Source organism: Drosophila takahashii, chromosome 3L (genome assembly GCF_030179915.1).
Source record: "Drosophila takahashii strain IR98-3 E-12201 chromosome 3L, DtakHiC1v2, whole genome shotgun sequence".
Taxonomy (NCBI): Eukaryota; Metazoa; Arthropoda; class Insecta; order Diptera; family Drosophilidae; genus Drosophila; species Drosophila takahashii.
Genome location: NC_091680.1, coordinates 8,838,231 through 8,861,731, shown reverse-complemented (window position 1 = coordinate 8,861,731; position 23,501 = coordinate 8,838,231). Strand labels below are relative to the sequence as shown.

The following is a 23,501-nucleotide window of genomic DNA, read 5'->3' as shown; positions in this document are numbered from 1 at the left end:
TTCAGTAGATGTAAGCAACTTTCTGCGTTTACACTTTTGAAAAATATTGATTTTTACAAAAGTTACATTCAAAAAACGAATCGTTCGTCACCTTACCCTACACTCCCCTAATAATGCAGTTCTATGCGATTTTAAAATTCGTAGCTTTTGCGTGAATCATTATACCAAAGAGAATTTAACTTAAGAGACGTTTAGATATCAAGAGAGCTGGAAATTAAGAGACCATACCTACTCTTTTTTATTTTAATAAAATTTTTTTTGTCGTAGAACTTAAAGCCTATGATAGCAATAATATGTGTATACCCATTACTCGTAGAGTTGTACGGTTTTATTATTATTTTAGTGTTTAACCAAATTCTAAGAACACTATTTACATAATTGCTTACAATGAATATTATTTTTAATTTAATTATTTTGACTCATGAAATATCATGTATCTTCAAGACATAAATTTAAAAGTGCGTAAGCGAAAATCCCAAATAATATTATCTGGAATGAAATTTAGAAGACTTTGGAATGAATAAAATCTCCAGTAGAAAGTCAGTTTGAATTAGCAATATGTGGCGACCAGTGCTTTTACTTTTCGCAGTGACAGCCTCCGCGGATTATTTTAATTCCCAAACACCCATCCTAAAATTGGATGGCTTCTATACCTACGACGAAATGAGCTGGTACCTTCAAACCCTTAGCAACTCCTTCAAAAATGTAGAGCTTCAAAAATTGACAAAGACCTACGAGTTTCGATACGTGTATATGGTGAAAATAACTGCGCCACAGGACTATGACTGCGTTGGTCCTAAGAAAGTGATTCTACTGGATGCGGCCATCCAAGGAAACGAGTGGATGACAACCTCAGTGGCGCTCAAAATTATTCATGAGTTGGTGTTAAATTACGAAGAGAATAAAATGTTACTAGAACGATTCGACTGGTACATCCTGCCCATGGTCAATCCGGATGGCTATGAATACTCTCAACACCCACTGTCTCATTTCTGGAAAAAGAATCGCTCACCAAATAAATTTAGCTCTGGTACCAATCTGAATCGCAACTTCAACTCAAACTGGCATAAGTTATCTCAAGAGAATATTTCACCCTTTAGTCAGCAGTTTCCAGGGAACATTTCATTTTCCGAACGCGAATCAAATATTATTGCGAGTTTAATGAAAAGACTTTATGAACAAAATCAGCATTTTCTCTACATTACACTTCAAACCAAAAGCCGCCCGTCTATCCTTTATCCTTCGCCCCTCGAAACGTAAGTAAATATGAAAGTATTTATATTTCCAATCCTAATTACTTTCTGTTATTCTCACAAAATCTTTAAATTTATTTAGAATGCCCCCGACAGAAATCAAGATATTCAAGATGATAGCAGAATATGCCAGTGCAAATATATTTGAAGATACGAGACCCCTGTATCTGCACATTCCTCCAAACGAATACCAAAGATTGGGTGGTAGCAGTTTGGATTACGCCTATCTACAGGGATTTCCACTCACCTTTGCGCTCGAGGTCTTCGAAGCAAAAGAATTTAAAGGAAACCCAAGAATCTTTATAGACGAACGTGTCTTTGTGGGTTGGAGTGGAGTATTTAATCTGGTCGTAGGAGCCATTAAATATAAATGCAATGCTCCCGAAGAAGAAAAATGCAAATGCCTAAATGAGGAAGACGAATACGATGATTTTGAATTTATAGATTTACAAAGTGCTGAATTCAAAACATCCGATTCAATAAAAATCAAACCTTCAGGTGCAGCCAAATTAAATCCCCTTTTAAGTGCTTTCTGCTTATTGTGGCTGTGTATATTTCTCATTAATTATTAAAAACGTAAGCCATTGTTAATACGATAAAAGAGCTATAATATAAGAGAGATAGCTCCATCAAGCATACGCTTGTTCTCTTTATTTTGCATGCTCTGTTACACTCAAAATATGTGATTGCAATCTATATACATATAAGCATTTTCAAATTCCTTAAATTTTACTAAACATTACAGAGCTACCCATTAAATAAAACACGATGATTATTATTACTACTATTTTTAAATAATACGGTACTTTAATTGAATAATTTTGTAACATAAAAATAAAAGACAAATAATGTAAAATTATACAAGCACGTTTTATTTTTGTTATGATTTATTTAATATCTGTGCTCTTAAAACTCATTGGTTTCTCCAGAATATAATTTTTTGCAAGAGTAAGAGACATTCCTATACCCCATAGAAGCCCTTCGAAATGCTATCGCTCTAAAGCTATATATAACCGCATACTGGTCGATCAGAGTTAGTGCTCTGTCGATTGGCTCTCCGGCAAGATGTGGAGAACTGTGTGCGCGATCTGCCTGTTCGTTGTGATTCTAAATCCGCTGGCGGAGACGAGAAACATTCGCCGGCGTTTCTCTCGCCAACTTCAGCTGGGTGACTACCTCAGTTACGATGGAGTGATGCAGTATCTGGATCAGTTGGCAGTAACCTATAGTGATCGGGTGACCATTAAGGATGTGGGCCGAACCTACGAGAATCGAGCCCTGAAAGTCGCCATGATAACGAACGGAGATCAACGACCTGGAAAGAGGGTGATATTTGTGGATGCCGCCCTGCACTCCCGCGAGTGGATGACCCCCGCCGTCGCTTTGTATGCAATAAATAAACTGGTAGTGGAATTCGCAGAGAACGCCGATCTCCTAGCCGATTACGATTGGCACATTATTCCGCTGGCGAATCCGGATGGGTATGAGTACTCCCGCAGTAAAGATCGCTATTGGAGAAACACAAGGACCCCAAATGGCGGCGACTGTTTTGGCACAAATCTCAACCGGAACTTTGAAGTCGGATGGGGAGTGGGTTTTCCGGAGCTAAAGCATCCCTGTGATGACAATTACGCGGGTAGTTCTCCATTCTCAGAGGTGGAGGCACGAACAGTGCGCGACATAATGCATAATCTGGTGGAAAGTAAGCGGGCTGTCATGTATCTCTCTCTGCACACGGCAAATCGTTCTGTTTTCTATCCCTGGGTTTATGATACGTGAGTTGAAAGTCTGTCTTAATTAAATCATGTATTTATTTAAAAAATATTAAATTGATTATTTATTTTATCTATAGATCGCCAGTGCCCAATCATGAGGAACACGATGAGATCGCCAGGTTCGCAGCCGATAGGATATTCCTTAGTACGGGGACTGTTATAAAGCCCCGTCAGGCGGCTCAATATGCCGGAGCATTTGGGGGCACCAGCATGGATTATGCATACCACGTGGGCTTCCCTCTGTCCTTTGTTTTCGAGATGTCGGGAACTGGCCAAGATCATGTGGAATACAAGTTTTTCCCGCCACCCAGGGAAATTCGCCACCTGGCTGAAGAGTCGTGGACGGGAATACGAGCGATTGCCGAGAAGACCATTGAGAAATATCCGCCCTCCAGACCGATACATCAATTGCAGAAGCCAATACTTTCTAAAAATGGAGCTTCACGAAGTTGGGGCTTAAATTCCGCAGTTGGAACAGTTACAATGCTTTTTATATATTTTACCAATAATATTTTAAGCTGAAGACCTAATAGAATTTTTTTTATTAGGTACTAAAGGTGTAGTAGGTATATAGTATAGTACGTAAAAGTATACATTTGTAAATAAACAAATAATTTAAGAAACCTCTGATTCATTGTCTTCCCTTCAAGTTTAAACTGCCGAAATTTCACTCGTAATTATTTACCATATTCACTTTTTGTTGTCTTCTTTGTTTGCACAAAATATCAGATTCTCTCTGGCCGCCTTTAAAATAATTTTAATGTCCAGCGGTGGCCAGTGGAAACCCCCTCCACCACCCACCCATTTATCACCCACTCTCTTGCATTACGCATACGCCTCGTTGTCCGCTTGTTTGCACTTGCTATCAACGAGACTTGGCTGCTCCGCTGGCGTGGAAAAGGGCAGGGTTTCGTTTTTTTTTTCGTTGGGTGGAGGAACCCGCATACCACTCGCATTGTCCGATACATTTCACATGCTGCAATTAACGCAACAAATTGCATTTTTAATATGCAAAATTAATGCGGAAAATCTTTCTGTGCCGCGCAGAGCAACAGAAGTGAAACGAAATGCGAGATATGTATGACCAAGCATTTTATTTATAAAAGTCATTGTGAAAATTGAAAATCCCCATTCTGTCTACATTTAAAAACACTTTTCGTCTGCATGCTCGCACTCGTTCTGCTGTGGATATTGTGAGTATTTAAAATAATAAAATGCCATTACAAAGTCAAAGTTGCCCGGCCCAGGAAGTCGGTGTTAATTAGTTTTTTCGAAGGCATCCCTTGGCCAGCTGACGAGTCGCCAGTCCAGCCATCTATCTGTCCATCTAGCCATTCATGCACTTTCTGCGCGGGAGTTGGGTCAAATGTTTTAATTTCCGCACGAATGTCTCTAACGGAAATTACTTTAAAAAAAAAAACAAGCAAGTTTGTGCCCCAGGGCAGAGTGTCAATCGCCTGCAGGGCTCCTCGTTATCTTGCCGATGGGCTGGGAATAATTACTAGCAATACAAGTACTTAATAAACCCACCCACTTAACACGCTGGCTTCAAATAGTCTACGCAGATTAGCGCAATTATCGCTATAATGCTACTCTACATGCACTTTGAGTTACATTTGAATCTGAAGCCGATTAGATATACTCGTAAGAATGCCGCTCTCGGATCGCTCGGATCGTTCGCATCGGCTTCGTTGGAATAATCGACCGTTCAGAGTGCAAAATGTTGCTGTTCCTGCTGGTTGTGTTGCTCTTGGCGGCGGGCTGGATCATACATCTTGGCCAGGCCGATCGCCGGCGGAAGGTGGCCAACTTGCCTGGACCCGTGTGTCCGCCGCTCATTGGCGCCCTTCAACTCATGCTGCGGATGAACCCCAAAAGTAAGTAAATTGATCGAAAAAGTTATGTTATACCATTTTAAATATCATCAAAGTTTTTTTTTTTTTAACATTAAAATTGTAAAGAAATATAACATGCCGATTGAATATTATGATTTATGATTAATGTTTCTCCAATTGATACATTTGGATTTGTTTATTTACATATTATTTGTTTAGATTTACATTTAATTGTTCGTTTGATAAAAACTTGAACTATATAATTTAGCTAAAAATCCATTTCTTTTTTTATTATTAAATGTATAAAATTATTTTGATTTGACTTCCATTAATATAATTACTGTAATAGGTTTTACTTGCTATTCATCAGTTTTGAATTTAAGTAACTCAGCTCTGAAAGCTGTTCGTGACTGTTTCTGTTTTTACGCTACTGATAAGGAATTACGAGTATTCAATTCAACTAGGTTGTAAAGCGAATGACATGTTAATGGAACAAGTTTTACTATATAACGTTGGACAATACTTATGGGTATAGTTGTGCATATTTTTATTGCATGATTCTAGTTTTGCACTCTCTAGTAAATATTATAAATAAACCGGTTTGAATAACATTATTCAATAAAGAATAGAATTTTTTCTAAAACTAACTTAATTTGATGAATTTTATTAACGGAAAATTAGAAGTTGCTTGAATACTATCGCCATATTTTATTGGTACTACTTATGCTAAATTTAGATTGGGTTAAGTCAAACAGTAAACCAAAAAAAACCTTAATCTTAGGCTAATAATACTTCTGTTTTCAATAAACAAACATTGTGGGCAGATTACTTGGGAATCTAGTGCATTATCGCTAAACCATTTATGAATGACCAGTGGTTATAAGAAGAAATGAATTCTTATCAATGCGAATTCCAGAACAGAGAAACAAACAATTTAATTATTTTTTAGCTTGGTGCAAATATTTATTTTATTTTTTTTTTTCTTTAACTATACTTTGAGCTTGTTATTTTAATAATTTCAGCCTTCCTGAAGTTGGGCAGGGAGTACGTGACCCGATATGGTCACCTCCAGCGAGTATGGGTGTTTAATCGCCTGCTGATAATGAGTGGCGATGCGGAGCTGAATGAGCAGCTGCTAAGCAGCCAGGAGCATCTGGTGAAGCATCCGGTGTACAAAGTACTTGGACAGTGGCTGGGTAACGGATTACTCCTCAGCGATGGAAAGGTGTGGCACCAGCGCCGCAAGATCATCACGCCCACCTTCCATTTCTCGATCCTTGAGCAGTTCGTTGAGGTATTCGATCAGCAGTCAAACATTTGTGTCCAACGATTGGCGCAGAAGGCTAATGGTGAGACATTCGATGTTTACCGAAACATTTGTGCAGCCGCTTTGGACATCATAGCCGAAACAGCCATGGGCACGAAAATATATGCCCAGGCCAACGAAAGCACTCCCTATGCAGAGGCAGTCAATGAGTGAGTAGTAAATAGTTCTAAAATATAAAATAAATATAAATATATCCTTAACCCTCTTAGATGCACTGCTCTGTTAAGCTGGCGATTCATGTCGGCTTACCTGCAGGTGGAGCTGCTGTTTACACTCACCCATCCCCACCTGAAATGGCGTCAGACGCAGCTCATCCGCACAATGCAGGACTTTACCATCAAGGTGATCGAGCAGCGTCGTCGGGCTTTGGAGGATGAGCAGAAGCAACAAAGGTTAAGGGACACTGGAGATAATGATGTGGGTTCTAAACGGCGGATGGCCTTGCTGGATGTCCTGCTGATGGCCACTGTTGATGGCAGACCTCTGAACAACGATGAGATCCGCGAAGAGGTGGACACCTTCATGTTCGAGGGCCACGATACCACCACCAGTGCCTTGTCCTTCTGCCTGCATGAGCTCTCGAGACATTCGGAAGTGCAGGAAAAGATGCTGGAGGAGATTCTGCGGGTCCTGGGCACCGATCGTAGCCGACCCGTCAGCATTCGGGATCTCGGAGAGCTGAAGTACATGGAATGCGTCATCAAGGAGTCGCTGAGGATGTATCCACCTGTACCCATCGTGGGACGCAAACTGCAGACTGACTTTAAATACAGTAGGTGTCTTATAATCTTTAAGTGCCATTGTTTCTCATCATGCAATATTCTTTAGCTAACTCTAAGTACGGCGATGGAGTAATTCCTGCCGGCTCAGAGATAATAATCGGAATCTTTGGAGTCCATCGGCAACCAGAGACCTATCCCAATCCAGATGATTTCATTCCGGAGCGACATGAAGACGGAAATCGAGTTCCGCCCTTTAAAATGATACCTTTCAGTGCCGGACCACGTAATTGCATAGGTCAGAAGTTCGCCCAGCTGGAGATGAAGATGATGCTGGCCAAGATTGTGAGGGAGTACGAACTCCTGCCGATGGGTCAAAGGGTGGAGTGCGTCGTGAACATCGTCTTGCGATCGGATACAGGATTCCAACTGGGAATGCGCAAGCGCAATAGCACATAAGCTTTAGGGATATTTCAGGACTTTTAATATTAAATTGTTATAGCTTCTACGGACAAGACTGGTTTAATTCACTTGGAATAATATTTTATAGAAATTATTTCCGGGTATTCAAGCAAAGAGCAATACAAACGTTTTTATGTGAATTTTGTACGTTTAACTGAGAGAAAGGACTTTTTTTGTTTTTATATATATATTTTGCAATATGAACAAATTATTCGATATTTTTACCGCGGCTTCAAAGCCAACTGAAATCCATTGGATGATCCCAAAATTAGTCGCAAGTCCAAGCGCAGCTCATCGCCATAGGGTAATAGTTCGAAGTCGGTTAAAATAGGGGCCAGAAAGGTTTTAAGTAGGTTTATACTAAATTTTCTAGCTGGACAGCAACGCGGCCCAAGACTAAAACTCAGGAGTTCCGGAGGAGAGTCTAAAAATCGATCCGCTTTAAAGTGATTAGCTTTCGGATAACGATTTTCATTTCGCTGCAGTTCGTGGAGATTTATATAGATCTCTGAGCCGAAGGGTAAAACTCCATCTCCTACAATACTGTGTGCTGTGGAAAAAATTATCATGAATGAAGGTTTCGGGCTGATAAGAATATCACTCATACGCACTGTAGGGAAAATCGTTCTTGAGCTGCCGGCCAACAATGACTTGTGGCGGGTAAAGTCTCATGGTTTCCTGCAGGACAGCTTCTAGATAAGGAAGTTTTTCCAAGTTCCATCCTTGATCCTTGATCTGAGCTAGCTTTAATTCTTCCAAACACCTTTGTTGCACCGATGGATTTCTTGCAATAGTGACGAGGGTGAAGCAGAGTGCTGAACTACAGAGGAGGTAACCCAAGTAATTACACGTATTCAGCTCCCCGTAGATTTCTTCAACTGTAAGACTTGGATCTTTGCTTTCCAGAAGAATTTGCAACAGGGATTCATGATACTTCAGAGGTAGTGCTTTTATATGATCCATGCCAGGAAAACCATCACCCATCTTTAAGTTCTCTTGCTTTTGGTGACTGGCTATGAGATCCTTGTGTTCCTCGTTCAGTCTTTTTATCAAACGGTTCTGATGTCTTCTCATAAAAGGAGAACTGAGCCAATAGTTGAATCTGTTGGCAGACTGCAGGCTGAGAAAACGTTTTCTATAAAGCTCCGACAATCTATAAAAGTTAAGGAAAGTGGTGATCATAAGGAACTGAGGTGATTTCTATAGACTCTTACTCTCCGAGGTTCTTGGAATATTCCTCCGTGGGTTTTGCACCACAAGTGGTCGTAACTATTAACTCCAACACATTGCGAGATATTATTTCCCAGACATCAAACACTTTTTGATCCGCTCGTTCCACCAACTTTTGTTGCAGTTTCTCCGTTTGCTGGCGACATAATTTCATCAGCTGTTCGGAGTTTCCCTTGTCAAAGAGCCCACTGATTAGACAATGTCGCCTTTGCCACTGATCCGGCTGACACATAAGAACACCTCCTCCCAGCCAATCCTTCATCAGTTCGTAGCCCGTTTCCAGATGCGATTCGCTTTCCAGAAGCTGTCTGCTGAGCTCCAGATCAGCCAGTGCAATAAACAGGCGATGGAAGACCCAACAACGGCTGAAGGAACCATATTTAGCCAAATATTCGGTGCTGCGCTTAAAGAAATCTTCCAAAATTATTTAGAAATTTAATTTTCTAATATTAGCTAGCAAAATAACGAACTTTTTGGCTTCAGGAACAACAGCTTGTGCATTGCCCCCATCAGCGGCCAGGTGAAGGGTCCTTTGAGATTCTTGATCAGCGACCTCTGCCTACGGGTCCTGAAATAATTGAAGGCCGAGGCCAGGCAGAAGCACACGAATGTGGTGGTCAAGATCATGGTTCCAACTGAACGAAAGCGCCGTCCTCTTGTGTCTATGGTAATCGCACCTTATCGCAATCTCACCTGCATCTATCCGCTCCCAGGTTTACGACTGTTCGAGGGGCAGTGCTAATCTCATGGGGGCCTTAAATTCCAGCTAATCTTATCGATGTCAAGACCCCCTTGTTTGACAGAAAATAAACCAAGCGATAGTTAAATCTCCGGATAAGTTAAGATAAGCCCACTATACTATATTTGTGTATTGCATTCTGGATTTTAATTACTTTAAATTAGAAATTTAAAATTGAACCTATTTTATTTGTCATCCATTTTTGGTTTATTCTTTATTTAGTTATTTAAGTTTAAAAATTATTATAATTTTTTTGTATTTCCATTGTTGTCAAATTATATTTTTATCCTAATTTATTTATTATCCTAATATTGTTTGCTACATAAGTTCCACAAAATGTTGCTCAAAGACTTGGCAACATGTTGCCATACACATACAGATAATAATATTTTTGCTTTTAAAAAAATAATTTATTTAAATGGTTTTTAGTGGTGGTTAGGAAAATTGTTCTTTTCTTTTTTTTAATTTTCTTATCATTCTATTAATTCTTAGTCTTAATCTTGGCAAAGTAAGTGTTAGCTTAGAATTCTTGCTAAGCAAGACAACTTGATTGGCCAAGGCGAAAATTACCAATACCCAGTGGGGGGTGGGATCCCATGGATAAGTGCGTCATCTGTGCGATACAAGATACTAGTGCGAGATTTTTGACTGATAAATATTTAAATACTTACACAACATTTATTGCTGCTGGGCCGAGAACAAGATTCGAAACTATTAAACAAACCAATTTGGGGCAATTGTGTGGGGGTAGAGTGGATAACAAAGGACGAAGGACGAACGACTCGGGGGCATCAGCAGCTGTTGTCCCGGCGAGCAAACAAATCTTTTGTCTTTTGTCCATTGCGGTTGCCGGGGTCACCGGCGAGGGTTGGTCAACCCTTTTAGGTTTCAGTTCAGGAGTTTCAGCAGTTGGACTGTCAAAAGTACATTTGCCTTGGTTACGCCACAGAAATATCCCCCAAGCATGTAATGACAATATCAGCAGGCCTTCCCTTCATTCCCCCTTATTCCCCTTAAGTATATCCCTTGTATCTTGAATATACATATATCCCTGCCCTCGGGGAGTTGGCAAACTGGGGTGTTCCTGGAAACCGAGCGGAGTTTGTTGAGTTCCATTTTCATTTTGCGGCGTTGATGAAACTTTAATGACACTCCACACGCATTCAAGAGGCAAGAGGGCCATGTGTCCAGCTTCGTTTTTTGCCTCCTGCTCCGGCTATTTCTATTTTTCTGCACAATTTCACTTTGAGGCAAACGAAGACAAAGCCGGCTAATGGCGGCTAATGAAGCCAGTTTTATTGGGGGTTTTGTGGGCCGTTGAACTCGGACGGAACCACCAGAACCACCAGCACTCCCAAGTTGACCGTCGAGTGTGAATGTATTTATGAGGCCCAGGTATTCAGGCATTCATACGTCAATGTCACGAGTACGCCAAGTACAAGGACTCTCCGGTCGGAGTCGAGTGCAATGGCCAGTGGCCGGTGGCCACGTGACCAACATCCAACACCACTGTCTCGCGTATGCAAATGAACAAAAAATTTGATGACAGCGTCGCCGGTGACAATGAAAAGTAAGCGAACTACAAAGCCAACAGTCCGAGTGTTACGCAAAAACGGAAAACAGCAAACAAACATACAAGGAAAAAAAGGGAAAAAATCGTAGACCGACAAATGGCGGTAGGATACAAATCCTTTCACAGGCCTGCCGAATATGCGCTCCTGGGGAAAAAATTAAAACAAAGACATTGCAACAATTTGCATTTCCATTGTTTGCCTCGACGGCAGATACAAGTTCACAAAAAAAAAACGAAAGATAGTTAGATACATATACACACATGGGTACAGTACGTTTCAGAATTGTTAGCCCATTGAAAAACGTTGAATTCATATAAGAATTGGTATTAGTAAAGAACAATATGACTTCATTGTTCTTTTAAAATTTAAATTTAGAGTTTTAATTTTGACAAATGTAGGCAAAACGGTATTTTATTGTTTCAAACAAACATTATTAAAAGACTTAAATTCTGTAATATTCAGTCTTAATTCTTAACGATTATTCAACTTAACTCAGTTATTTTCCTAGTAACTAATCATTTCATTTTACTATAAAAGAACTGCTAAACACTTTATATTTTTGAAACGCAGTGTAGTTTTTCCTGTAAATTGCAAAAACACTCGGTCAGCCAGCAAGTTAGAGGAAGAAACGAGGCTCAAACATACATGGAAAGCGACGACAACTGCAGTAGAGGACTTAGACTGAAAGGACTAACAGGACAGCTTGAAATCCTGCAAGGAAAATACTTCAGAACATTAAAACAAAGTAAGTAATTATCTTTTTATGACCAGAAATTAAAAAAGGATCCGTAATTAGGTGCAGAATAAAAATTAATTTTCTAGAACTTTCTTAGTCATATTTCTTTAATAAAAACCGTCTAATTTTCTTATTTTATATATGATAATTATGATTATAATAATAAAACAAATTAGCAGAACGGAAATATTTTAGAAAAATTAATTTTTCCATTAAATATTTTGAAAGCCAAAGGGTATTAAAAAGGCGGGTATGCCAACACATTTCTCGCCACTTTCGACGTTGGCTTTGTGTTTTTTCTTGGTGTTGTTGGCTACAGGAAGCATTTTGCATGAATTGCCCATAAAAATGATATGCACATCAAGATTGTCTGATGTGACTTTTGCGATAAGCGTGAAAATTTGCTTACTGGCACAGCTCACTCTGTGTGCTTTGAACATGTTTTGAGACTTCAAGGTGGGAGAATCCCTCACTTAATACAACTCATCACGGCTAATCAAAAGGAACGATACTTGGCTAGACATTTAATTTGGCTACTGCAGCTAAAAGGTTTCCATCAGTCTCAGGCACGCCCTCCGCCCATTAGCCAGCAGTTATTCCACCTCTTAACCACCACCCCATTAACCATCACCCATTAGGAACCACCCATTATAAGCTGGGGTTTGGATAATATTAGTACTATTAGTGCACAGAGAAAAAAATGTTATAGGAATTGAATTTTTTTCATCTCAAATGTATAACATTTAGTTTGTTAAAATTCAGATTTCGAAAGAAAAATTCTAAAATAAATATATATCTTCTTTAAATTAAATCTTTCAAACTTTATTTTGAGTGTTCCTTAAAATAATAATTATTTTAATTCTGGTGGGGCTCATTTTCTTATCTTTAAATTTTGATTTTTTTGTGGCAGTGACGCATGAACAAATAATTTGATAAAATCAAAAATGAAGTGGAGTTTCTCACTGCATAGAAGCCTCCACACACTGGCATATTAATAGTCCACATTCCTTTTCCTTGGTCCCCAGTCCCCCATTTCACATTTCCCGTTTCCCAGATGTCATATGTCAGGCGGCAGTAATATCACGAGCTGATGACTGCGTTATGATTACTGTCAGCGGCAGGCACTCAATGAATAAGCAGATGAGAGAGTGTCAGCCTCTCACTGTTGCGTCCTTGCGGACTTATCACGCACTTTCCGCCCACAAAACCACGCACCACCCACTCAGACCGCCCACCCGTACGACCATACATATGTGACTTGAGGTGCCCCGCAGCGCCAACAACTTTGACTCGGCAACAATTTATCACAGCCAATTTAACCACTTAAGTGCGAAAAAGGTTTCAGTTCAGCAGACTGAATTTCACGTGGCTCAAAAGTGAAGTAGAGTGCATGTGAAATAAAGTATTGAATGAATTTCAGCCTGGAATCTCTGGACACTGACCACTGAACGTGCGAGTATCTGTGTGTCATTTATTTGTTTACAATCTGTTTGCGAAAAAGCTGCCGCAGGGCTTAAAAATATGCATTTGCATTCTGACACCAGGCTTGAATTGTGAGGCAGGAGAAGGTATTCGGAGTCCTAAATTGAAAAAGGCAGTTAGCATACACACATTTTCACGTTGAATGGTAGTATTTTGATGAAAATTTAAATTTTTAATTCATAAAATATTTTTATAGATTAAATAAATACACAAATTTAAAGATGATTATGATGGCACGTTACTGTTTACACTTTTTTTTTTTATAAAAGAGTCAAAATTATAATTTATCTTTTAAAAACTTTTGCTTTCTTTGGCAGAACTAAAAGAGTACTTTGGTTCTTTGATCGACCGCAGGCTGTTCATTCCTTGGGCACCGAATTCTGACAGGATAACCATAAGATTACTATAAATTGGGTGTCTTTTAATGGAAGAACACTTACCTCTCCATTAGGAGCTGAAGCGTACTACGCTTAAGGATAAATAGCACAAAGACGATTATACCAAAACTTAAATGGAAAAAGTTTGCTACGCGGAGGATACGTCGCCAAAAAGTGCGGCGGTTCACGAGGTAGGTTATTACCTCCGAAATCCCAGTAACGCCCATCATTATAGAGAGCCGCAAATATAGTACAAATCTTTGATTTGAAAATGGAGTTAGCTGTAAAATATTCTTGGTTAGAAAGTTGTAAGGTCCAAACACTTACCTATTCTTATCCGGGGACTTCTCCTGCCGATGCGTGATCTTCTTAAGGTTATTCTTCACCTTCCTTATATGATTTACCGTCATGATAAATGTGATTATATTAAACATACTTAGGATCAGCATCGGCCCATATAGGTATATCATTGCAGACCAGTCATAAGCTGTGAACAAAAGAAAAGAGTTACTACTGGTCTTCGGCTTATCGGCTTTAAACCCACTGTTTATCCAGCATCGGTAAAGTCCAACACCAGGCATCCAATTTATCTTGTCGGGTCTACCTTCCCAAATCCAATCCATTAGAACTGTAACTCCGGTCAGAACAGCAGATATGCCCCAACTATAAGCAGAGTAGGCCAGGAACCGATATCGATGTTCATTGCGATTCACCGACTGTAAGCCTTTCCAAATATGATGGCTCATAACAGAGAGCCAAAGATGAGAGGCCACTGCGAAAAAGTAGTTAGTGTAGCCTGTGGGAGGACATTTTTGATATTATTCCACTGTATAACGTACTCAATTCGAAATCCGACCTGCCAGAGAGCAAATGTTCCTCCATAACTTTAAATCACCACCTGCCCAAATAAAATACTGCATGAATTTGCAAAATACAAAGCTGATAAAGCATTTTCCGAGCAGATTCCGCAGTTTCTCTATACAGAGATAAACTCCGATCGTTAGAATACAGCCCATCATAGAAATTGTGCCGACTGGAAAAGGATAAAATAAAAAAAATTCTTTGGCCAGAAAATTTCTTACCTTGGGGTACCGCGGGCATCGATTCCGGTATGTATATATGCTCAAGAATCCAAATGGAGTTCGGGTATTCCGAATAAAACCGATGGGGATAGAGACAGTACCACTCTTTGTTCAGTGTCCAGTTGGTTGGGGATCTAAGAACAATGCTTCCGTTCTAAAGAAATCCGATTAAATTTCGTAACTGAAGTTAGGTCAAATATCGAACCTCAAAAAGTTTGTATTGATTTTCGCGCACTATAAACCCCCTCTCGCAATACCGAAACTCATTCCTTAACACGATCATGTCGCTGAGGAGGTAATGTGTCTTTACAGATCCGTCCTGAAGGGTGATGTTGAGGTAGGGATTGACCCGTTGAAGTTCCTCTTCTAGGCCATCGCTGCAGTGGCCATTAGGTAACATTTTCTTACGGGGGCAGCAAAATCGGATGCAGGGTTTTAGTTTGCAGACGCATCCTCTCAAATGACTCTGCACAGTTTTTTTTGATCCGTCTGCAAGTTGCATGAAGTTATATTTTCCAGTGAGGTGGGCAGGAATTTCTAGATCATTGTACTTGTAGGAGTCATTTATACTTTGGAAATGGGATATGTCCACGGTATCGGAATAATCACAGTTGGGAATAATTGCTTTTGATTTCTTAAACATTATAAATACAAGAAGTAAACCGAAATTATTTAGACGCAGATTCATTTTCGGCAAAGTGCTAATCTCGACTGAAGCCGCTCGGTTTTGGTTCTGATATTTAAAAGACTTAATTTCGATATCAATGAACTTGAGAAATTAACAAAAAAGAAAAATAATTATTATTATTTTATTTTGCACTGAGAGAATTTGTAAAAAATATTGATCCGTTTAAATAACATAAACATTTCTAAATATTTTGGTTGCCCTTATTTTATTATTGTTGGATGTTAACAAATTACAACTACAGAAAAAAAGTATATTGTGATCGAAGATGATGTCATGCAAAGGTTAAAGTCAAGATCGTACTATAAAACTTACTCAACTAGTGTTGAGCACTATGAAACTCTAATTCCGATAGACGGAATTTTTTCGGCACACAAATATTGTTCCTGTGGGTAAAATATTCTTGACTAATTCCCTTGGGCGTCATTCTCCAATAACTGATACAGTATATTCAGCATTTTCTAATCGCTCATTTGAAATTGGTTTTTTATTTCCCTCGCGGGAATGAGCCAAACGTCTGCGGTTCCGTGCTCTTTATTTTGAAATTCTGCTGCTATATAATTCGGTGAACTCCGACCATCGGCAGTCAGTCGAGATCGGTTCTGCGTGCAACAGCTTTCTTTGCCTAAAAGGCAGCTGCCTCTAAAATAGTTTCGTACAGTTCTTGTTCTTCTAGTGCTGGCCAAGTAAATCGCGGAAATGTCCTGCAGCGTCTCCTTTGATACAGTAGAGATATAGCATATTTGCAGGCTGAACGGTTCCAATATACGTATATGTTGCACTCGCAATTTCCGCCCGCCTGACTGCGGAGTGTGGATTTAGGCAGCTACCGAGTGTATTCCGGGAACCGATGAATAATCATCTAAGGGCATGTGGCTGCAAGCAGGTGCTGGCCAATGGCAAGTGCAGTGATAGACTGAAGGACGAAGTCTTTTTTGCTCACTAAAGGAATTTAACTCTCCAGGACGGATTCATGGAGACGCGATAACTTTTCGCCCAGCTGAACGAAACTAATTAGTATTGCGGGTTAGTCATTTTATTTGTGATATATTTTTGTTAAGCCTCATCTAAACATTTCTTATATCACAATTCTTCAGATTTTCCTCATTCTACAAGAATTGTTGTGTAATTTGAGAAGGATATGTAATTTGAGAGGTGCTTACCCCTAGCCTATTATTCAGTAGTAATTTAAACCTTCGTTTCAGATCCAAGGGTCCAAATTATTTTATTCCTGAGCGCAGTATATAGTATGTTGGTTATGGGTATGTAGCAAATACATTTTTGATCAATATAAATATGTACATTAATTTTCACATCTTAGATGATCCCATATTATATTTGAAATTATATTATTTTGCGTCTTTAAAGTTTCCACACTTTCACATGTAAATTAACATTTACTTGGTATTTTTGCGCTGATGTTTTTATTATCTTTACCCTCTTAAACGAGTTAAATGTAGCTCTCGACCATATGCGAAGCATGGTCTAAAGGGCTTAACCGTATTGCGGGAGGTCCGCTTCAGCTGAATGGCACCAAATCGGCTTTCGCCGCTCTCTCTTTCAGTCATTTCATTCACATATGTGTGTAAAAGTGCAAATTCATGTTTTGTTCGACAAAATCTGTATAAATCTAAAGACCAAATGCCAGCAGTCAACTGAGCTCAGAGCTCTCACACAGAAGGAGGATTATAAGGGGAAAATGGGTGGGTGGATTGGCATCGGAATCGGAGTGGCAAGGATTCAGGAAGCGACGAGGTAGTTGAAGCCATGTAAATGGATTGCCATGGGGCTTCTGGGTCAAATGGAATTAGCCGCCATTTCAGTGGGTGGATGTGGATGTAGATGGATAGGGACTGGCCCAAGGACCAAGACGCGAACACTTGTTGCTCCCATGCCAACCGTTTTCACACTCATTAAAAATTTGCATAATTACGGCAGCCTCCCAGCTCGTTAACACTTTGAAGTAGACGGGACTTAAGGACCCAGGACACTCATAACCAAATGAGCTTTTCATAAGGCCGCGAGTATACTGAATTATAAATGCATGGAAATTAAAAACAATTACATGGAATTCCATACTCCAACGACCGTGCATATATAAACAAATAAAGTGGGCATAACGATGCTAATCCCTTAAGCCACAGCAAACTGTTCGCGTGGGCGGTGCGAAAAAAGGGGCGTGTCTGTCAAAAAAGGGCTATCAATTTGCATTGCGTTTGGCTCATTAGCGTCCCTGCCACTGACCACTTGTAAATTTGGCATGTCTATATGGGATATTCGGAATATTTATTGCCTTGTGCGAGGATGGCATTGATGCACGGAGGGTTGATATCTTTGTTCTAAATAAATAAAAAAAAATATCAGAAGTCAAACAGAAATACCTTTCCATTAACATAGAATTTTCTGGGTATATCAGTAAAAGTAACTATTATTATTCTTGGATTAAACTCAATATTTATTTAAACCCAAAAGTGATTTTTAATGACTTTTTGGGGATTAAATATATTTGATAATTTTGTATTGTACAATGTAAACTTCAATTGCTCACCTCGTTTAGCTCACCATTTGACAAAATAATGCGGTTTCGGCTCATTTCGATGGCTCGCATATATTCCATAAGCTTGAATTACAGCAAAGAGAGAAGAAATATTTATTTAAAATATTTTCAATGAGGCGATTGTTGCCATATAATACTAGTAATTAAATGTCAATAGAATTAAGCCAGACAAAGTGGCGCAAATATTATAATAGAGTAAATAGTAACGGGTAATTTTAATAGAAAACAATATTAAGTTACCCAATTTGTGAACAACTAATTTCGCTTTAAATTCAAAGCTTTGATGTGGCATTGTCAAGTCGAGAAACGAAGTTATTGGCCAGAATCGCTGAATCTGCAGTGGAAATTGCTGCCACGCTAAGCCGTAAGTCCAACAAGAAAAATCACTTTTCTCCGCCAGACGGACGGGGCGGTATTTCCTTTTTTTGGGTGGCCTGGGATTTGCTTTCGATTTTCCATCGGCATTGCCGAATGATTCCCGCTTAATATGCCAAACACAATTTGACTTTTATTCAATATGCAAAAGATACGCGTCAATTTGTTGCTTGTCTGCAGAACTTTTTAATCTTGCCGAGATTCCCCAGTCTGCTTTTGCTTTTCGATTCCTTAAATCTTCATCTTACGTGGCTGGCATTAACTTCTGGCTAGTGGCAACATAAAAGATGTTGTGGCCAGATTTATGTTGGCAGTTTTACAGTCATTTTAAGCACTTCCCCCGAAGAACAGCTACTTAAGACCGCGCGCGTTGAAAACTTTTGCAACTATTAAAGTCTTAAGTAGAAGTGGATAAAGAGAAGCTGCCACAGTCAGCAAACTGTAAATGCATTTCCACAAAAGCAACAAGGATATCACGTTGCAAGCAAAACTTTTGCCTCGGACTGTTCTACTTATGCGGCCTGGCCAACACTTTCCGTTTGTTTGCTCGAGGACAAGACAAAAACTGACTTAAGCCCACATTCTAAGTACGGAACAGTGTGCTTGGGTGTTTGTGAGTGGGTCAGAGGGTGTGTTTACACCAGAACTGCCAGGTGTGCTGAATAGGGGGGAGGATTCTGGTTCACAAAGTCTTGAAAAAAGAATAATCTCGGGTGTTACGGAACTTCAGAGATTTTAACAGAGGTTGATGGAATAAAAATTGTAATCTTAATATTAATCGTTAATTTAATATCTTTGGTACTTCCAAAAAGTCTCTTTTAATATTTCTCATGAATAGAACCAAAGAATTATTTCATCCTTCCTTTTAAAATCATAAAAAATCGATTATAAAAAAATATATTTATTCATGAGTTACCTTAAAGATTTCTTACAACTTTATATCCATCACTTTGCTGGTTCAACTTTCCTCCAAGTATTTAGAGCACCTGATAACACTTTTTTCATCTCTGTGGGGCTTAACATTTTTTGACTTATGGTAAAAGCAAACGAAATGTCAAATGATTTTTCAATCCGCCCCACTCCACCCATACTTGCCCGTAATATGCACCCTCTTTAGCCTTAAATCAATGTTGACAAAAGTTTTATTGGATAAGTTTGTTTAACGACAAGCAAAAGTAGACGCACACAAAAGGGCAGGTAAAAAGGCGAAAAGTTCTTCCTATTTTGTTGAAAAATCAAATTGAGCAAAAGTTGATCTCGAATAGGATGGAGCCAATGGAAACTGGTGAGGCGTGGGGCAGGGTAGCCCGGAAAAGTTTTTGCAAAAATCGTTGGACGCGGCAAGTTTGCAATTTGATTTGTGTTCAATGTGCGCGCAATTGATTAGCCATTCTGCGAGTTCATGAATCTTGAGAGCTAAAAACGTGAAAAAAACAGATCAAATTATAAATAAATTTCTTACAAATCTATTTTTTCAGATCCCGAAAATATCCCGCCTCCCTGGATCCATCCTGGAAAGGTTCTTCCTTCAGGCCATCGTTGCATTCGCCATTGGCCGACATTTGCTTGCTGACATATGCTCTTAAGTGATTTTTTACCGGCTCCCGGGATATTTTTGGCAGCTCCCTAAAATTATACTCCTCCGTCAGGAGGACAGGAATTTCGAGTCGAATCGTATGTTTCGGAATCGTGCAGCCTTCGGATATGCGATATGTCTGCAGCGTCAAAGTAGCCGTACACTAGACTATATTTGTGTTCGGTTTTCTCAAGATCAGTAGAACAAGAATTGTACCGAACTATTTTAAAGGCAGCCGCATTTTAGACCTAGGAAGCTGCTGCTTGGAGGGTTTATCTGTATTGATTCCGTGTAATGGTAAACTATTTAAGAAGAAAATCATATATTTAATATTTTATTTTAACCCTGAAATCCGATGTTAAATATTTGAATTTAAAATTAAACAACTGCCAATACAATTTCCACCGTGTATTTACCTTGGCACCATGCCCGGTGGCAGCTGCTATCTTCATCTGCAAGTTTGCCAAGTGTGCCACACTGAAATTTTGCGGCAAGGACTAACAACTGTTGCAGGACTCGCAGGCAACTTCAGACCCTCGCATGCATAATGCCATTGTGGTTTTGCCGCCGCAGACTTCTGCTGTTTAATATGCTGTTAAATTACATTAAAATTTGAAAAGAGTCGGCTTGCTGGCGCTTGTTGGCCTCCTGATAAGCGCATTACGAGGCGCAATCCCAGATACTTGCCGGCATCACACGAGTGATCCGATGAATAACCCAGCCAAACCGAACTGGGGCTTCAATGTCAGGCGGCAGTAATTGGCTGGCAAATAATTTAATGCGAAATCATGGCATGCCACGCCCCCGGGGCGGGAGCGTGTTGCACATTTAAAATGCAATAACCGGATTAGATTGTGTTGTTGCCATATCGGCATGTCCTTTGGCCGCACTCCGTTGTTGCATGTTACTCTCGTATTTATAGAGTTTTAACGCAATCGCAATTTCGATTGACATTTTGCGCTCTCGGCCATTTCCCCATTTTCCAACCTGACACAGCCTCTGGCTGTCGATAGACGTCTACAGGTAGTCCTCCCCTCATGAAAACTACCGGAAAACTCCGAACCGGGAACAACAGGCATGTGTGCCCCATTCCATGGCTGTCTGCTTTATGAAAAATGCATTTTGTCTGTCGTCGCTGGTCCATGAAGCGAATTGCGGCCGTGTGGCTAATATCATTTCATTTGGCTTTTGAATTCGTTAGTTGAAGTTCGCATTTCACTTGGGCATTGGCAAATATCTATTCATTTAAGTGGCTTAAATGGAATCGCTCTTATTCACGTACAATATGGGCAATTATTTGACATTTCAATTTACTAGGAAAACTCCATATTGATTTTTTCATAAGTTTAATAACCTACTTCTTCAAAATGTTCAGAATACCTAATGAAATCAAGGAGAGTGCCAATCAAGCCTTAAGAATAAATCCCCTTCTTAGTTATTAACCCCTAAAACAGATTGTTTTTCGCAGGCTGTTAAAAAAAATCATTACATCCCCCTGCATATCGAAAAACTTTTCAGAATAAATCTCATAATTTGGTTTGCCATGTTGGGACATCCATCAATCAAAAACCCGACACTTGCAACACCTGTGGCTGTGTTAGCCACAACATCCCCATATTTGTCCATTTTTTTCGGGTTGGTATTGATGTACGAACAAATTAAACCGAATGCAAATAAGTCAATTTGAAATGAAACACGAGGCGAAATTAATGTGCTACAAAATAAATACGACAAGATAAATGTTTTTGGCACTGAGCAAGTAACAAGATAAACTGATGGCGGAGTATCTCACGGATACGGTTGTGTGGGTGTGCTAATAAAAATACACGAACACGAGTCCTGCGAAGCGTCCTTGTGAAATGTGTGAAAAACGCTGCTGGCTCTAGACTTTTCGGAGCGTGTGAGAGTGTGTGAGAGTGCGGCACGTTTAGCATTTCAAAAGGCGTATTGTTTATTTTTTCCTTTTCCCTTGTGTTTTCACATTCAATGTTATTTATCTGCGTTTTTCCTGCCCTCCAAACTCCTGCGATCCGTTCTCCTTTGTAACCCAAGTTCACTTTCGCAGACCGCTTTTGTAGTTAACTTCTTTGTAGTTTCGTTTGCTTATTCATTTCCCCTTTGCCCACACACTCGTGCACATGAAAAGTTATTTTTCCACCGCACAATGAAAATGAAAATGGGTGTGCGGCGAGTAAGCGCAAGACTGGAAAACTTGTCACGTTATAAACTCGGAAAGCAAAAGAATGTCACGTACTAAGAACGCAGCGACAACCTTTGCCACTTAAAGTTTTAAGCTCGCAGCGCAGAAATATGTTTTAATTCCATAATCAGCTTGCACTTGGCCAAAACCCGAAATCAATTCCCCATTGTTACCCTACTGTCCATCCAAAAAAAAGTGGGAAAATCCCAGCGCTTGGCAAACGACAAATGCTGGTCACGTAGAGTCCCCCTGGAAAAGTGGGGGACAGCTGTTTGGGTGCACTTAGCATTGCTACATAATTTCTGATGGCGTCATTTTAAGAATTATGAATGCCACGTGACTTCTGCTGGGCAAATAAAGGAACCCGGAAATCAGGCAACAGGATTTTTGGTGTTAGGCCAAGCCGGCATAATCGAGTTTGAAAAACTGAGTCAGTGTGATATTGGTCTAAAGTATTTTTAAATTGAATGGAATATTTAATTTGGTGATTGATCGGAAATTGAAGAATACGGATTGTAGAATTTTTGGAAGGAACATTTTTAAAGAAAAAAAAAATGATTCAAAATAATTTTTAGAATATATTGGAACTACTTAAATATATTTGAAAAGAAAAAGCTTATTTATAAAATAGCACATGCTATCAAAAACAAAACAGTTAAATATTAAAAGAAAACAAAGTTTCTATTACTATGTTTTTATAAATTGTTAAAATTCCAAATTTTAAAATATAAGAATCAAATTCCTCTCCTGGTTATCAGTTCCCATATGGTAACAAATGTCCGTCTGTGATTTTAAGCCGATGCCTGAAGTTCCCCTTGCTTGCAGGTGAATTTTAATTTATATCGTCTGGCTGTGGGCAACGTCGGCCAGAAAAACACCTCGGTGACCGGTCAAAGGTGTCACACATAAACCATTCAATCTGACAGTCAGCAGGGGAGATACGAGCCGAAATCGGGGCCGGGATATAGTGATATAGCAAAGCGATAGACAATGACAATGCCCCACGCTGACCGCAGTCAAACTTTCGATTTCACTTCGTTAACGTGGCGAGCTGGACACGTTTCCGCCCCTCCGCTCACCTTTTCGTGTTCTGCAATTTATTTTTTCTGGACATTTGTCGAGAGTTTTGCCCTCGCTCCATATTCATTTCGGTGGTGCAAATTGCGCACGAAACATGCGAGTGGTGAGTGCACAAAACCAATTTGTAATAAAGACGACGATGGCGAGGAAAACAGGGAAAAAGCGCAATGCCTTCATTTCATTGTTCATTGTTACAGCACGCGGTATTCGGGGATTACAAGGGTATATTGCGGTTTACTAGGGGAAATCCTAGAAAAATTTTATATCTAAAAAATGTGAAATTTATATATTTTTTTACAAATTGTGCCAGAAATATCTATCAACGAGGCTTATGATTTTATAATGTCCAAAATCACAATATACCTACTTTTTATAAGTTCTACAACAAAGATCTAAGAAAGCTCCAAAATGATTACAAAATTATTTAAATTTAAAAA

General features: G+C 39.5%; 5 protein-coding genes across 7 annotated transcripts; 3 read left to right on the top strand and 2 right to left on the bottom strand.

Moving 5' to 3' along the window:
- Positions 1–558: 558 nt before the first annotated feature.
- Positions 559–1,736, top strand: LOC108065752 (carboxypeptidase B1-like). The gene is made up of 3 exons (XM_044394460.1): positions 559–1,256; positions 1,336–1,603; positions 1,698–1,736. The coding sequence occupies exons 1-3, from the start codon at positions 559–561 to the stop codon at positions 1,734–1,736; spliced, it is 1,005 nt and encodes a 334-aa protein (XP_044250395.1).
- A 571-nt stretch (positions 1,737–2,307) lies between these two features.
- LOC108065776 (carboxypeptidase B1) lies at positions 2,308–3,651 on the top strand. Its single transcript, XM_017153917.3, has 2 exons — positions 2,308–3,028; positions 3,106–3,651. Exons 1-2 carry the CDS (start codon positions 2,319–2,321, stop codon positions 3,548–3,550), a joined length of 1,155 nt encoding a protein of 384 aa, XP_017009406.2. The 5' UTR covers positions 2,308–2,318; the 3' UTR covers positions 3,551–3,651.
- Positions 3,652–4,748: 1,097 nt separating this feature from the next.
- On the top strand, positions 4,749–7,424 carry Cyp4d8 (Cytochrome P450 4d8). Its single transcript, XM_017153898.3, has 4 exons — positions 4,749–4,905; positions 5,886–6,339; positions 6,400–6,962; positions 7,019–7,424. Exons 1-4 carry the CDS (start codon positions 4,749–4,751, stop codon positions 7,366–7,368), a joined length of 1,524 nt encoding a protein of 507 aa, XP_017009387.2. The 3' UTR covers positions 7,369–7,424.
- A 143-nt stretch (positions 7,425–7,567) lies between these two features.
- Cyp316a1 (Cytochrome P450 316a1) lies at positions 7,568–9,422 on the bottom strand. Of its 3 annotated transcripts, none has more exons than XM_070215496.1 (5): positions 9,295–9,422; positions 9,072–9,169; positions 8,586–9,015; positions 7,983–8,524; positions 7,568–7,921 (listed from the first exon to the last, which is right to left on the bottom strand). In XM_070215496.1, the coding sequence occupies exons 2-5, from the start codon at positions 9,109–9,111 to the stop codon at positions 7,593–7,595; spliced, it is 1,341 nt and encodes a 446-aa protein (XP_070071597.1). In that variant the 5' UTR covers positions 9,112–9,169; positions 9,295–9,422; the 3' UTR covers positions 7,568–7,592. The 3 variants fall into 3 exon arrangements, with proteins under 3 accessions (XP_070071597.1, XP_070071598.1, XP_017009422.2); XM_070215497.1 differs by having other exon boundaries at positions 9,279–9,409; XM_017153933.3 differs by lacking the exon at positions 9,295–9,422 and having other exon boundaries at positions 9,072–9,228.
- A 4,029-nt stretch (positions 9,423–13,451) lies between these two features.
- On the bottom strand, positions 13,452–15,279 carry mthl6 (methuselah-like 6). The gene is made up of 7 exons (XM_017153889.2): positions 14,797–15,279; positions 14,592–14,745; positions 14,366–14,542; positions 14,054–14,305; positions 13,837–13,996; positions 13,573–13,767; positions 13,452–13,512 (listed from the first exon to the last, which is right to left on the bottom strand). The coding sequence occupies exons 1-7, from the start codon at positions 15,277–15,279 to the stop codon at positions 13,452–13,454; spliced, it is 1,482 nt and encodes a 493-aa protein (XP_017009378.2).
- Between the last annotated feature and the right edge of the window lie 8,222 nt (positions 15,280–23,501).

Excerpts from the sequence above, each read along its gene's own strand:
- Cyp316a1 (XM_017153933.3), bottom strand. The coding sequence starts at position 9,228 with ATGATCTTGACCACCACATTCGTGTGCTTCTGCCTGGCCTCGGCCTTC. Across the intron at positions 8,525-8,585 it reads TATTCCAAGAACCTCGGAGA|ATTGTCGGAGCTTTATAGAA; the intron begins GTAAGAGTCTAT and ends TAACTTTTATAG. Across the intron at positions 7,922-7,982 it reads CAAGAACGATTTTCCCTACA|CACACAGTATTGTAGGAGAT; the intron begins GTGCGTATGAGT and ends TTTTTTCCACAG.
- mthl6 (XM_017153889.2), bottom strand. The coding sequence starts at position 15,279 with ATGAATCTGCGTCTAAATAATTTCGGTTTACTTCTTGTATTTATAATG. Across the intron at positions 14,746-14,796 it reads ATCAATACAAACTTTTTGAG|AACGGAAGCATTGTTCTTAG; the intron begins GTTCGATATTTG and ends GGATTTCTTTAG. Across the intron at positions 13,513-13,572 it reads CTTCAGCTCCTAATGGAGAG|AATTCGGTGCCCAAGGAATG; the intron begins GTAAGTGTTCTT and ends TTATCCTGTCAG.
- Cyp4d8 (XM_017153898.3), top strand. The coding sequence starts at position 4,749 with ATGTTGCTGTTCCTGCTGGTTGTGTTGCTCTTGGCGGCGGGCTGGATC. Across the intron at positions 4,906-5,885 it reads GCTGCGGATGAACCCCAAAA|CCTTCCTGAAGTTGGGCAGG; the intron begins GTAAGTAAATTG and ends TAATAATTTCAG. Across the intron at positions 6,963-7,018 it reads GCAGACTGACTTTAAATACA|CTAACTCTAAGTACGGCGAT; the intron begins GTAGGTGTCTTA and ends AATATTCTTTAG.
- LOC108065776 (XM_017153917.3), top strand. The coding sequence starts at position 2,319 with ATGTGGAGAACTGTGTGCGCGATCTGCCTGTTCGTTGTGATTCTAAAT. Across the intron at positions 3,029-3,105 it reads TATCCCTGGGTTTATGATAC|ATCGCCAGTGCCCAATCATG; the intron begins GTGAGTTGAAAG and ends TTTTATCTATAG.
- LOC108065752 (XM_044394460.1), top strand. The coding sequence starts at position 559 with ATGTGGCGACCAGTGCTTTTACTTTTCGCAGTGACAGCCTCCGCGGAT. Across the intron at positions 1,257-1,335 it reads TATCCTTCGCCCCTCGAAAC|AATGCCCCCGACAGAAATCA; the intron begins GTAAGTAAATAT and ends AAATTTATTTAG. Across the intron at positions 1,604-1,697 it reads GTGGAGTATTTAATCTGGTC|ATTTACAAAGTGCTGAATTC; the intron begins GTAGGAGCCATT and ends TTGAATTTATAG.